This window comes from Gavia stellata, chromosome Z, assembly GCF_030936135.1.
Source record: "Gavia stellata isolate bGavSte3 chromosome Z, bGavSte3.hap2, whole genome shotgun sequence".
In the NCBI taxonomy this organism is placed as follows: Eukaryota; Metazoa; Chordata; class Aves; order Gaviiformes; family Gaviidae; genus Gavia; species Gavia stellata.
The window spans coordinates 20,726,221-20,739,350 of NC_082637.1; the positions used below are offsets into that span (position 1 = coordinate 20,726,221).

At 41.9% G+C, this 13,130-nt stretch overlaps 1 protein-coding gene across 1 annotated transcript in view; it reads right to left on the bottom strand.

Annotated features, from left to right (window-relative positions):
- ANKRD55 (ankyrin repeat domain 55) overlaps nucleotides 1-12,921 on the bottom strand; it is a 48,671-nt gene extending 35,750 nt beyond the window's left edge. The window contains exons 1-4 of the mRNA XM_059834283.1: nucleotides 12,882-12,921; nucleotides 6,154-6,276; nucleotides 4,159-4,289; nucleotides 1,968-2,077 (exon numbers count right to left, since the gene is read on the bottom strand). Coding sequence (XP_059690266.1) covers nucleotides 1,968-2,077; nucleotides 4,159-4,289; nucleotides 6,154-6,276; nucleotides 12,882-12,921 — 404 coding nt within the window. The remainder of the gene's footprint in view (nucleotides 1-1,967; nucleotides 2,078-4,158; nucleotides 4,290-6,153; nucleotides 6,277-12,881) is intronic.
- Nucleotides 12,922-13,130: the final 209 nt, after the last annotated feature.

Genomic DNA, 13,130 nt, shown 5'->3' on the forward strand with positions numbered 1-13,130 from the left:
AGTGCTTTGCTAGGACTTCAAATCCGTTTGTTTATGGATACAAATACTTGTAGCAAAGGGGTGTTACACCTCCTTTTCTGAATCACACAACCAATGGCATAATGGAGTCATACTATAGGAACTCTGAAAAGGATGACATTTTAGGATTGCTGTGATTAGTTTGGTAAAAATTTGTAAAAGGGAAGAGGCATTTTGTGGTCATTTGGCACGACGACTTCGAATCTCAGAAATTCGGTATCTGAAAACTGGTCTGGGTAAAAATGGACTGGTGAGCAGGAAGAAAGTGAGATGATAACCACAATATGCTTGTAAAACCCATTTATCACATAGTTTTATAATCTGATACATGGTTCTGTATTTTAACCCCAGATGTAATCAATGAAACCAGTGTATGTGAAGGAATCTCATTCTTTGAGTGTAAAACCTTTATCAACAACAAACTTTGGCTCACTTATATCCTGAGACCATTATGGCAACGTAAGTGCTACCACTCAAATATGCAGACATTCAGCCATGCAGCTGAGATTTCTCTGATACCTGCTCTTAAAGGCAGAGATCAGGAACTCCATAGATTCTCTTTTCACCTTTCCTCTTAGGCTCTGTGGAATGCACTGAAGCACATAAATCAATTATCAAACCAATATGTAAATTGGCTGATCACTGCCTCTGTCTTTCCACGTGGTCCATGTGCTGTGTCCAGCACATGGGGTTGTAGCAGTGGCTGCCAGCTTTCAAACTTGGCTGAAAAAGCATTTCATAGCTGGCCACTGCATATAGTCTTTTGGCAACGACATGGGATTCGAGAGAGTGACAATGACCGTGATGGAAAAGCCTCCCGCTCAGTGCTCCAGGCAGGTCTTCTGGGCATGGGGCAAACCCAGTGAGAAGACAGAGGAGAAGGAATTGAGCAACTGGTAAACTCCTGTGCAGAGCAAAGGTCTGCCTGTATCCATGGAAGATGTGAAAAATATTCAGGGAACCCTGTGTGCTGCTGGTAAAGTAGATTAGATTACCGTTCCCTTTCAAGTAGTAGCATGTGCAGTGTTGTACAAACATTGTCTTCTTTCTGTGGAGGCTTTGTTTAATGATAGTGACCCATACTTTTGCAGAAACCTCAAACTGTTCTCTCCAAGTGATGCATGAAAAGCAATGATAACATGGAAAATGAATAAAGCTGTTAAAAAGGGCTGGAGAGCAAGATCAGCAGAAACACATAGAGGTCTGACCTGGTCTGACATGGCAACAGCAGCAAAATTGTAGACTCAGTGACTAAGTCCCATGAACATTTTGCATATAGTGAACGTTTTACCTGTCTCTACTGTCTTTCTATCCCTCCAGACATGTTTTACTTAGGAGAGTTTTCTAAGTGAATTTATTCAGATGTACAAATCAAAATTTATTAAACTTTCCTATTATCACAGGCTGGAATGAGACAAAGAGGACCTTTCTTAAGATTTATTGTGAAGACACTCTGTAGTTGTTACTCCACCATCAGTAAAAGTAGTTAAAAATGAGCCGGTCTATTAAACGTCAGCTTCCTCTTTACAGCAGGGCCTTTCAGAGAGGTTGTTGTGTGGAAAACTTTTCTCACATTTGTCATGCTACTTGGAGGAGAAGTCCAGAGAAGGAGCTTCTTGTAATATTGTGGGAAGGTGGCAGAAAGGTAGTTGATCAGGGGAAACCCAGGGTTTCAACCTCTATTATAATTTTTTTTTCCCCTCCTGCTGTTGTGATCTTAAATGAGGTTCCTCACCTTACTTGGCCATGTATCTCTGTTACACAGTGTTGTACAATGCTTTTCCTCCTCTGTATCCCCTTTATGATAACCACTAAACAAAGGAGCAATCACGAGTATAACTGTCACAGCTAACCCTCCTGACTTGGGCTCCCCTTTGGGCTGGGCAGCTTGTGTGGGTGACTACCTGTTGAGATTGAACCAGCAAATGCTGTTGGAGCCTGGGACATACCTCACGTCAGGCTCTGCGGTAGCAGCGTGTAGTGGCAACCTCCCGTTTTTGTCGGGTATGTTCTGCTTAGCACCGTTTCTGAGCAGGCTGACACAGCCTTCCAGCCAGCCCTGAAAAAGAAATTAGAGCATGTCAAAGAGGACAGTGAAATGCATCAGGCCAGATCTTTGCGTGGTAGTTCTGGCATCCGTGTGTGACTGTAGCTGTTTCTGCCAGCAGAGGAACTGGTCTTTTGTTTACCCAATAGAAGTCGCTCAGCACTGAAAGCGGTTCCTCTTTGGAGTCCAAGTCTCAGACTATCTTGGTCATTCATTTCTGTGATAAGGTGTTTTCTTTACACTGCATTTTGGTTTTTCTGCAGCTGTGGCAAGTACTGACTGAGTAAACAGTGATTAAAAACCTGCTAATTCCTCTATCACTAGCAAATGCTACACATACTCCTGCATGTGGATTTAATTATGCTAGGTTAATCTCATTTCCTTTACAAGATTTTAGCAGGGATGGCAAATCAATACTAAAAAGCCTTAGAATGTGGTCTTACAAACAATGTTGCAGAAGTTTGAATTAGTGACAATGTTAGACCGAAAACAGCACCAAAACAGATGGGATGAATCAGTTCTTGGACTAAAACCTTCTATTGATCACTTCAACAAAAAAGCAATTAAACAATCAGGTTGTGACTGCATAAATCTTTCAGTGTATGCTTAAGTAAGTCCCAGGGAAATCAAGCATGTGTTTCAGTGTTTTGTTCAAACCTCTGCAGGCAATCTCTAAAGACCATTCCCTCCTGTGTGAGCTGCGTCAGATCAACATTACCAGCATTTATAGGGAAAAGGTGTGGAATGATAGAATCAGAACATCCCTCTTGCAGCTCCCAGTGGAAGTACAAGACCACCGAATTCTGCATGCGATTGTGACTGTGGAGCTCTGCTGAATTCAGTTCTCTGGACAGACATCACAGCCAAATGCTCTCTGGACCTCCAATTACATCCATCACAGAAAGAGAAATGGAAACTTCGAAGCCTGGGTGGTTTAAATCTTTTCCAGTCATTTCTTTTTTTCCAAAGAATATTTTTTCCCCTCTGGGAAAAGAGGAAGGAAAAAAGAAGCATGACACTAATTATGGGATTTTTTGAAAATATCTGGCAGAGGAAATGTTTATTCTCAAGTAAGTGGGGCATGCTCCTTGCTCCAAATGAGACTGCCTGTTTTACTATTTTCTGCACTTATTTTCTGGCTGAACATTGCATAGCTGAGCAGAAGCATTGTTTTTGTCCTGAATTTGCAGGAAGAAACTAGATGCAAGGGATGTGATTTAATTAGGCTGCCACAGTATCTCTTTAAATGAACTGGCGGTCATCCAGCCATAACTCTTACTATGCAGCATGGGTGATCATTCCTTCCTCCATTCTGTTCAGCTAATAACGGAAGCCCATGGTCAATCCCTCTGCCCAACTAACTTGGTCCCCATCCTCTTTCAGAGTCCTGAATTCCCTCCAGCATGGAGTAGAAGACTAAGGAGAAGAGGACCATCGTTGTATGCTTCAGACAGAGCACTACATCTCCCTTCCCAAACTTCTCAATGGGATGTCTGCCCCTGCTATCACTTGCATGTAGGTTGACTGGGGGATTGGATTGCTTATGGTCTGAGTATCTGCACTGGCACCTGCAGCACCTTGAACTTACGTTCTTAACCTGGCCATCTGATGTCCAACACTGTAGTGAAAAAAAGCAATGCCCTGGCTCATGTGGTGTGCAGGAAAACATGCCTGCTGACCAACAGAATTTGAGATAGGAATGCCCTCTCTGGAGCATAAAAATCTGATGCTGACAATGGGAGGGGAGAAGTTAATGGTCATATTAAGAACCAGAGCGGCCTTGCCAGTGCACAGAAACAAGTGGCTTTCTTGAAACCACACAGAGGACCCTGGATCTAGTGAGATCCCCATAGCATGCACCAATTTTACAACCTGAAAGAGAAAGGACACTCTGACAGGAGTCTTGATCCTTTTCTAATAATCATTGCTTCCCGATTTGCGTTACAGTAAAGTTTACAATTTCACTGTTGTCTAGAACCAAATGTTTTGTACTTTTTTTCTTTCTGTAATATAAACAGGAATCTTATTTTGTCTGCACATTTACTCCCATCACTCCATCTATCTTTCCATCCTTCTCCCCCAAGTCTTGGTACCAGATAAGTTGCCAGAGATAAACTGGTACGTCCACAAGCATCTTGAGTATTAATATTGGCTCCCATCTTCAACAGAAGTTTCACTGTATCAACCTGGCGTCCTGACACAGCATGCATCAAAGGTGTGCAACCTGGGAAAGAAAGTCAAACGTTCTTTTACTATTTTTGTTTTGTCAAAGCCGTAAGGTAGAGATATTTTCTTATTTGCTAATGTTAGTATTGGCAAATTAACAAATCCTTTCTCTGACAATTGTCCAACAGTTGCACTCGGCTTTTTGTAGGCAGGAAGTAACTGCTATGCTGGTTACTGACCACTGATTTTAAAAAGAGCATGACTTCATTAGCAAAAGCCTTGCCTCATTAACTCTGCTTCTGGAGAGAAAAGTGTTTTTCTGTTGACAAGGTCCCAATATGAACTGTTGGCTTTGTACACCATTTTGGAGGCTGATATTCTTCAGAGTGACTAGTAGCCACATGGCACTTGGCTGATTTCCTCAAACTCCGGCTTCATTCTGTCTCTATGTATTCAAAAGATTTATGAATCAAACCCTGACCCGTGCAAAGGTGTATGTCTGTGAGTTGATGCTTTATGTAGACAACAACTTATTTTAAAGACTGGATTTGCTCTAGAGTATTTTTTTTCTGTTGTTATGAGAATTTATTTTATATTCTGCAAACAATTTCTGTGCTGGAAAAAAACTGAAATCTACATTCAAACCTAATACTCAAAATTTCATCATGAAGTATTATGATATCTTTCAATTGCTTCCTCTTCCTTCCATTCTGTTAACTGCTGAATAACGGCAAGAAATTTTCCTGCAGAATCTGACAAAGCAATTTAAAAGTATTAAGCTGGGAATAAACATGAATATTAGAAACTAGAAGACTACAAGAAACTTCAGACAGAACTGAAGAATAATTATTCTTACTGAGTTCAATGAGACTGCTGAGCAAATGCATGCTACTCAACCTGTGGTTATGCAGACTCTGACATATGTGCAGGATACGAGCCATATGTTTTGTCTTGCAAAACTCAACTTTAGTTACATTTGAATGTACAACCTAGTAAATAAGTTTATTCTGGAGCTGAAATAATTCCGTTTGCTGATCAGTCTGCCTCCACGCACTGCCCTTCATACCTAGTCCCTCTCCCATTAAAGATCTGGACTGAGAGCATTTTAGCTTGATTAAGCATTTTCCCTACTGACAGATAGATGTTTTAAAGACAACAGTTAGGACGCCTGGTTTAAAGTGTAGGAAAAATCGGTAACCTGGTAGAAGAAGGTAAAGATTACAATAGACAGTGTTCATACAGACTATTTAAAAGAAACTGCAATAAAAAAATACTTTTGAATAAACAAAGTCTTCCTTGAGAGAAGCTTCCAGAGATCTGCGGCTCTAATTCACTTGGAAAATAGGTGCATATAAAACCCAGCCAATGGACAGCACTTTGTAATAACGTTAAATAGTAACCTGAACACAAAATGAAAAGGAGCACAGTCTCACAGATAAAATAGATTATTTAGATCATTGCACATTGTACAACCAACCCTTTGACAAACAAGTACATGACAAAATCTTTCAAACTGTGTCTATGCACATACTTTTTAAGTGCAAAAGACTGTAACCTTCTACTCTAGAGATGTGCAGAATGTATAGCATTTGGCTTTGATAAAAAATATTCTTTTTCCTTCCCTGAATTGACAACAATTTCTCAGCTTCTCCCTAAAGAAGATAAAATAGATTCATGATAAAGTACTGTCTGATTATAGCAAAACAACTTATTTGTATCTGTATTAAAAATCCTACAATTACAAGGGGAAAGAAGTGTCCAAACTGAGCATTTCCAGTGCATGTTCCAAAGAATAACTCAAATTTCTCATATTCTGCTATTAAATATAATTTGCTGAACACAAAAATCAGGATAAAAAATGGAAAACTTAATTGCAAGCTGAAGCAACGAATCCCCTGAGAACAAGCTCAGCCTTCATTTACCCTCGCTGTCGCAGCACTCCAGGATGGAAGGATCTTCTCGAATCACTGCTGTTAGTGTGTTCACATCACCATTAGCTGCTGCTTGGTAAACCACAGTCAAGTCAATCTCTTCTGCTGCATCGCCTGCAGGGGAGGAGTATGTCCGTGAGTAAGCGGAGAGCAAGTACAAATGATTAACAGTGAAAATAATGACACTTATTTCACTGAGTTTTTATGACTATGTAACTCGAGGTGGAACAAAGTGTATCTAAACAGCACTGTGGTTTTTGTTAGTCATCTGAAACTTGGTTTTCATCATGACTTCTTCCAAAAACTGTCAGACATAGACACTGAGAGGCCATAAGAAAACTTCCGGAAAGTTTCCACCTCTTGTAAGAAATCGTACTAACATTAATGTAACATGACTTGAGAAACAATGAAGTAGTAACTGAACTAGCTCATGATATTGATGGCTACACTTTTATGAGATAGGATGAAATCAGGACACAGGTGTTTTCAGTTTCAGTGTTATCCTTGCACCAGTCAGAAGACTGAGGCTTTTCACTTCCTTTCCCTGGGGTGTCCAGGGGAATTCTCTTCTCAGGAGAGTGAACTGGCAGCAATAGTTTGTGTTAATAATTCCTGCAAAAAGGAAAGGTGGACTATTGCTTGGAACCCAAGAGAGGTTTATTTTGTTTGGCATTTATAGTATGAGGTATTATATAAAGCAGATGCCTAGCAGGACCTGTTCCTGAACACTCCTCAGATTTTTGTTTCTAGAGAAATTAATGCGATGATTCTCTCTTTGCTTCATTGCTTGTAACTTCCTTCCAGACCAGTCATCCCATGCTCCACATGCCTACACCTCCTTTGGCTTCAAGGAGGACTATTGACCTGTTAACTCCAAAAGAGTTGATTTTTTAGTGCAGGGTCAAATCTGATGTAATGGTAAAATGCTCTAGATATGTATTGTTGGTCAGCCGCAGCCTCATATTTAATTTTAAAAAGAGTTTCTGTTCTCTGTTAACTGAAAAAGAAGTACAGCTGCCGAGAGCTGTGCTGTTCACTGTGGCTGAGGGTCAGAGCTACAGAACATAATGTTTGCCCAGCCACTGCACTACCTTGTTAGCAGGAGAAAGTAAAACTGATGCCTAAATCACACTAGAGAGTTGATCAAAGGAAAGACGGATTAAGCAACTGGTGACTTATCCTTACTGTCGTGTCTTCTGGAGACAGCATAACTATGTAAGCTGTGCAGAAAAAAGGGAGATGATTTACAGAGACTTTGAAAAGTTAGTAAAAAGTCTTTTTCATAACCAAATAATACATTATTATTAACACATTGATGTAAATTGTATTTTAAACATTGTCATACATGTTTTTGGGTGATAAAAGATCTTTAAAGATAATTATAAATTATTAGCCACACTATTCACGTTGTGATCAGTTGTTGTTGCAGCTGAACCTGCATGACCTCCACACTGGGGTTTACAGCCCAGTGTAGTTCCCCACATGTGACCTTCTCTCCCCAGGATGCAGTCTTCACTCTCGACTTCAAAACTTGGCTGCCATGGAAACGCAATCAGCTCTTACCCTGGGAAAGGTTAGTCTGTCAAAGCTGGAGCTATGGTTGTGGGCTTGGAAAAACTAGAAAGCTGATGTTAAATCTCCCTTCCCCAGTGCACAAATTCCCTCTCCATCACTATTCAACTGAAGAGAATTTAATGTCTTTTCTTTCTTCTAGCTGGTCTTTTAGGTTACACATTTGATAAAATTTGTAAATTAATAAAATGTTAACTTGGTTTTTATTCTATTGGGGAGTCTGTTGCTGAGGGAACTGTTCATTTGGATCAGGAGCTTTGACCTGTTTGCTTGGGAGATCAGGAGAGACTAAGAGTCATTGCCTCTGGAGAGTTATCATCAATAACTAGTGCATGAAAAAAGAAGTGACTTTATCACGGAGCCCATTAATCAGATTTCCTTATCATGCCAGATCTGCAGACTGCTCTCACAATCAGTAAACTCAGCAAAGACATGTTAATAACAAGCTCAGGTCTGAGCTAGTCCCATACTCAAAGGGTGGTGTAGTATGGACTGGGCAGAAGGCAAGGAGACAAGGCAGATGATCATTGCTTGTGTTGCTCCTCTTGGCCAGTCTCTGAAGGTACACAGGAGGTGCCATCCACCTGCACCGACAAAGCTTCTCTCACAGCTGCATGTGGTGGTTATTATATGGGAATGGTACAGAGAAGATGCTGCTGGCATTGGGAAAGACACCGTTAGAGGTACTGAGGCAGACAGCGGATCAAAGGGGCCCTCACCTCCTTTTATGCATCACGCATGTAAATTCTGTACTTTTTGCTGTTTAGCCTTGTAAGTACTGTTAAATTTTCCTGCTGTGAGTCAGGAGCAGAGCAATCCAGCCACAAAAGGAAACTCTCCATCTCCTCAGCAGAGCAGTTACTTACCCAGAGGGCAGGATGACAGGAAGATGAGGAGATTGATGCACGCCTGCATGTGGGTTCCTGACTCCCTCTGCCCTTTTTCATCTAACTAAAACCAAAACACCTTCTCCCCTGTGCCTTTGCTTGTGCTGGGCTGAATCTGCTTTCCCCAGAGCAATTATCCTCCTGTATGAGGAGAGGAAGCGAAACTCTGAATGAATGGATGGATGGATGAATGAATGAAGAAGTTTTCCCCATGTGTGCTCTAGCAGAACACGGGCTCCGCTCCTGTTAAGGGATGGTGGCATGAACCCACATCCAAGATTCACACTTCCCCACCCATGAGCCCTAGCTGTCAGAGCAAGAAGAGGCAGGTGGACCAGGCTGTCACCCTGCTGGTGAAGGAGACTGGGACAGGAGGAATTGATGAGCGCCCATATTGGGCATCTGACATAAGGCAGACTGATACTAATTCCATTTCTCTAGGGTGACGCAATTTCAAGTGGAATGTCTTTATCATGACCTGTGTGGCTTTGGGCGAGGGGTGAGGAGGAAGACAGATGCGTGGTCTTCTGGTGCTTCACCAGACAGGGAGCAGGACATGCCAGGAGGGCTTGTATGTCATTTATGCTGGATGCACTTGGCTCCAGGTGACACATCTCCCAATTCATCTTCCTCCAGCTTACCCTGTCAAGGAATGAGAGGGCATGCACGCAAAGCTTGTAGGCCATTCTTTTTGCAGACACCTTCCTGGGCAGAAGAGGAATGTTTCGGAGAGCGGGCGTTTCGCAGAAGGTGTCAGTGAGGTACTGAGCGCTTGTGTCCCCCTCTGTGAGCTTACCCTGCTGGGGAGCGCCGCTGTGGCGGGGCAGCAGCACCATGCGGCATAAAGGGATTGTGAACAGCCAAATGCCTGACCCTCCATCTTCAAATGCGTTAGCATTACTTCATTTATTATCTTACAGTTCTGTAAATGCCAGTGAGTACTGGTGCCATTTCAGATGCGTTTTACATTTTATTATGGGAAATTGCCATGCTGCTGGTGAAAGGAAGCTGTCAGTCAGCTTCAGGAAGGCAGAAGGTCCAGTAAGAGCCTGCGTATGGAGCAAGGGTAGGGAGAAACTGCAGGCTGGCACAACAGTGGCCTAGAAAGGTCTGGAAGAATCTTAGTGAGCAAAGACCAAATGACATACAGGGTTGTGACATCTTCTTTTGTGGCTAAAATCCTCAGAAAGAATAAAAGTTAAAAGCCAATCTATCTGAAATAAGCTGCAGTGTTTTAAAAGCACGACATTTCTTTAAGACAAAGCAATTGTCTTTTGGTCGGAAAACACTATGCAGAATGATCACAGGATTCAGAGCAATGGAATTACACTGCCTGGACATTAATTCTCCTCTGACTCTCCTATGAAGAATGCATGATTTGCGATGTCAGCTGATGTGTTGTTTTAGAAAGTGCACGTTAGATGTACATAAGTACATGCTTTCTCCTGCATTGGATTTTTAAGGTCTAAATAAATTTCCTGCAGCTTAGTGTACGTGGCCTTGACAATGGCTTATTTAGACCTTGCTAAAACACTACGTTTTGAAAACTGAAGGCTAGATAACAGGATAATTTATGTTCATTGTGAAGAAGAAATATTTATGTATATAATTTACTCCCCGCTTTCCTATAAACCCTCTTGTCTCCACCAGTAGCTGAATGCCTTATGTGATTTCCCACAGCTTGTCAAGGCATGTCAGTGTCAACGGTCAGCGGGACGTGGATGAGTGCAGGTTTTGGAAATTGTAACTCGCTCTCTAATATAACGGATTTATTGATTGCTTAAGAAAGTAATAAACCCTGTGTGTGCCTGGCTGTGAAAATACCAGTCCAGGCCTTTGTCTAGCTTCTCTGTTTAAATGGTAAACATTTGAAGCCAGGTACAGCACACATTTAAATGGCACCAAGCAGTAGTAAGAGGGGAGGTGTTTCTGATGTTGCTTGGCTTCTTTAAGTCCCTTATTGCTACTGCTATTACTATTGATAAGTATTATAAGAAGATATTAATGAGCAGTACCATAGGAAGTGTTGCAAAGAGACAGTGTGATTTTCAAGCCTGGAATGCTGGTTTTTTCGTCTGTAGCTGGGATGGTTTTCTGATCTGTGGGGTGGAGATAGGGTTTGTAGGGAGGGTTGGATTACCTTATTGGACCAGCACATAATGATTTTGTGTGTTTGAAGGCTAGTCTATAGTCTTCCATTGTTATAAATTGCTCCAATGAAAGATATATCCCTTCTCCTTGCTAAAAAAATTATGCCTGCTTAAATCAGTAATGTGCCAAGACATTAACATGCTATTTAGATAAAATCCACCATACACTGTAAACTTTGAATACAGCTTTCTTTGTATGATAACCAATGGGTTCAGTGTCCCATTACTGTCTGTTGTCTGCTCCTGCTCCCCATCTGCCTCCCATGCAGATAGCAGGGAAGGCAAACAGTAAGTCACAAATCATCTAATGAGCCAGCATCCCTGCAGTGGTGGTGGAGAGATGATGATGAATTTATCTGGAGGGGACCGTCTTGCTGGGGAGTTGCTGTGAGTGGAGTGTTACATGGGGCTGGAGATGATGCTGGACAGGAATAAGGATGGATCAGTGTGGAGAGTGGCCTGGCAGTAGGAGGGGCTGCAGATTAGGGGGAAAGGGAGGTACAGGCAGATGTTGCCTCCCAACTCTCTCACTTCTATGCAGATAAGGTGGTTTGGGTCAGTGGTCTCCTGCATTGCTGTCTGTCCCCTTATCCATCTGGAGATTTGACTTCTCCTTCCCCAGCTCTGGTCATATTCCAGACTCAATCCCAGCACCACTTCCATCCGCTCCCTGGCAGCCATCCCCACGCACTGAGCGTGCAGGGTTTCCCCTCTCTCTCCCCAGTCTGAGCACTCCTGGGCTGGCATGTGGCACAGAGCATACTCATAGTGCCTGCAGAAGGAGAGCTTAAGAACGGGTGTTTGGAGCTGCAGGAGCTCACTCAGCCCCACACCTCTGTCCTGTTGGGCAAAATGCTCCTTATACCATTTGCACATGACCTAGGAGCACCTGTCTCTGTTCCTGCAGTACAGATCCCCCTTCTCCCGTTGCGCTTTCCTTTCTCCTTTATCCTTGCTTGTAGCATTTTTTGTCTCTTGTCACTCAGTTTTGCTTGATGGCTTCCCAGTCTTCCCCATCTACTCAGGATGGGGTCCCGGCTGGGCTGGTGTAGACCACTGCTCTCAAGACTTGTTTCAGGCTTTGAGTGCTACTGTGGCTGAAAGGCAGCCATAAGTCCACTGCCTTACATGGCGTGTGTTTACTTTGGGTTCACCGAAGAAGCATAGGCAAGCACAAAAGTACAGCCTGTGGGACCTGGCTGCCCAAAAGGCACCACAGCATCTGTCTTCCTCCTGCCCTTCATCTTTTTTCTGCAGTCAGCACCTTCATTGTAGAGCCAGCACGGCCATGTCAGCTTGGACACTTTGCAAGTGTGCACTGGAAACTGTGGCCACTGCACACAAATTATTTGGCAAGCTGACTTAATGAGAAATTTTTTGCAACGCGAATAATCAAACAATGACAGCTTCCTGCTTTGGGAACATAAAAGGAATGCCACTACATTCCTTATAGTGGATTAAGCTGTAAGACGTAATAGCTTGTATTGGCAAATAAAGACATGAAATTCAACCATTTAACTTAAAAACAGACAACAAAGAGATATCTGTATTTTCATAGCAACCTTACCGTATTGAAAATCTTCATGTTGGGGCTTTTAAAGATATCTTAAATTCACAATTATGGCAATACTTACATATACAGCAAAGATTTGCTGAAGCAAAGTCTATCTCTTGTCAGCATCTAGTCCTTTTAATGTATACAAACTAGTATACTTAGGAAAATCAGCTTTTCTTAAATTTTTACATCATTTTAAACTGCTCTGTTTGCTAACATTGCAGGGGTTTTTACATATATATCCATAAGAGGACCAATATATAATATAAACAATAAATATATACCTGTATCTCAATGCTAAGCATAAGAGCAATCAGATGCTGTTGCTATTCTGCTGAAAAATTTTATTTTTAAAAATCACTGTAGCAATAGGCTGAAATATCCATGTCTACAACGGATGGAAGAAATTCCATCATGTGTAACCAAAATAAATCTCTATGAAATCTGATCTTTAAAAAAAATTCTTGTTACTCATTCTGTCACGTAATCTTAGTACATTTGCATGGGAGGCATGGGAAGACCAGAGGATTTTGAAATTAGTAGAAGGTGACTTACCTTTGTGCTGATCAAACACTGATGAGGAACTGAAATCCATTGTGGTCAATCTCATCATTTACTGCCAGACCAGACAAATGCCATCTCCAGGGTTTTCAGGGAAGAATCCTATTTATTACAGTAAACAATGCAACGATAGTTGTCGCCAGTCTTCTTGTCAGAGAATTAAACTCGCTTTACGGCTGCAGGATGTTGTCAAGGCAAGGACATTATCACTAGCCTGATGGGAACAGTGTATTCTGTTTGTTA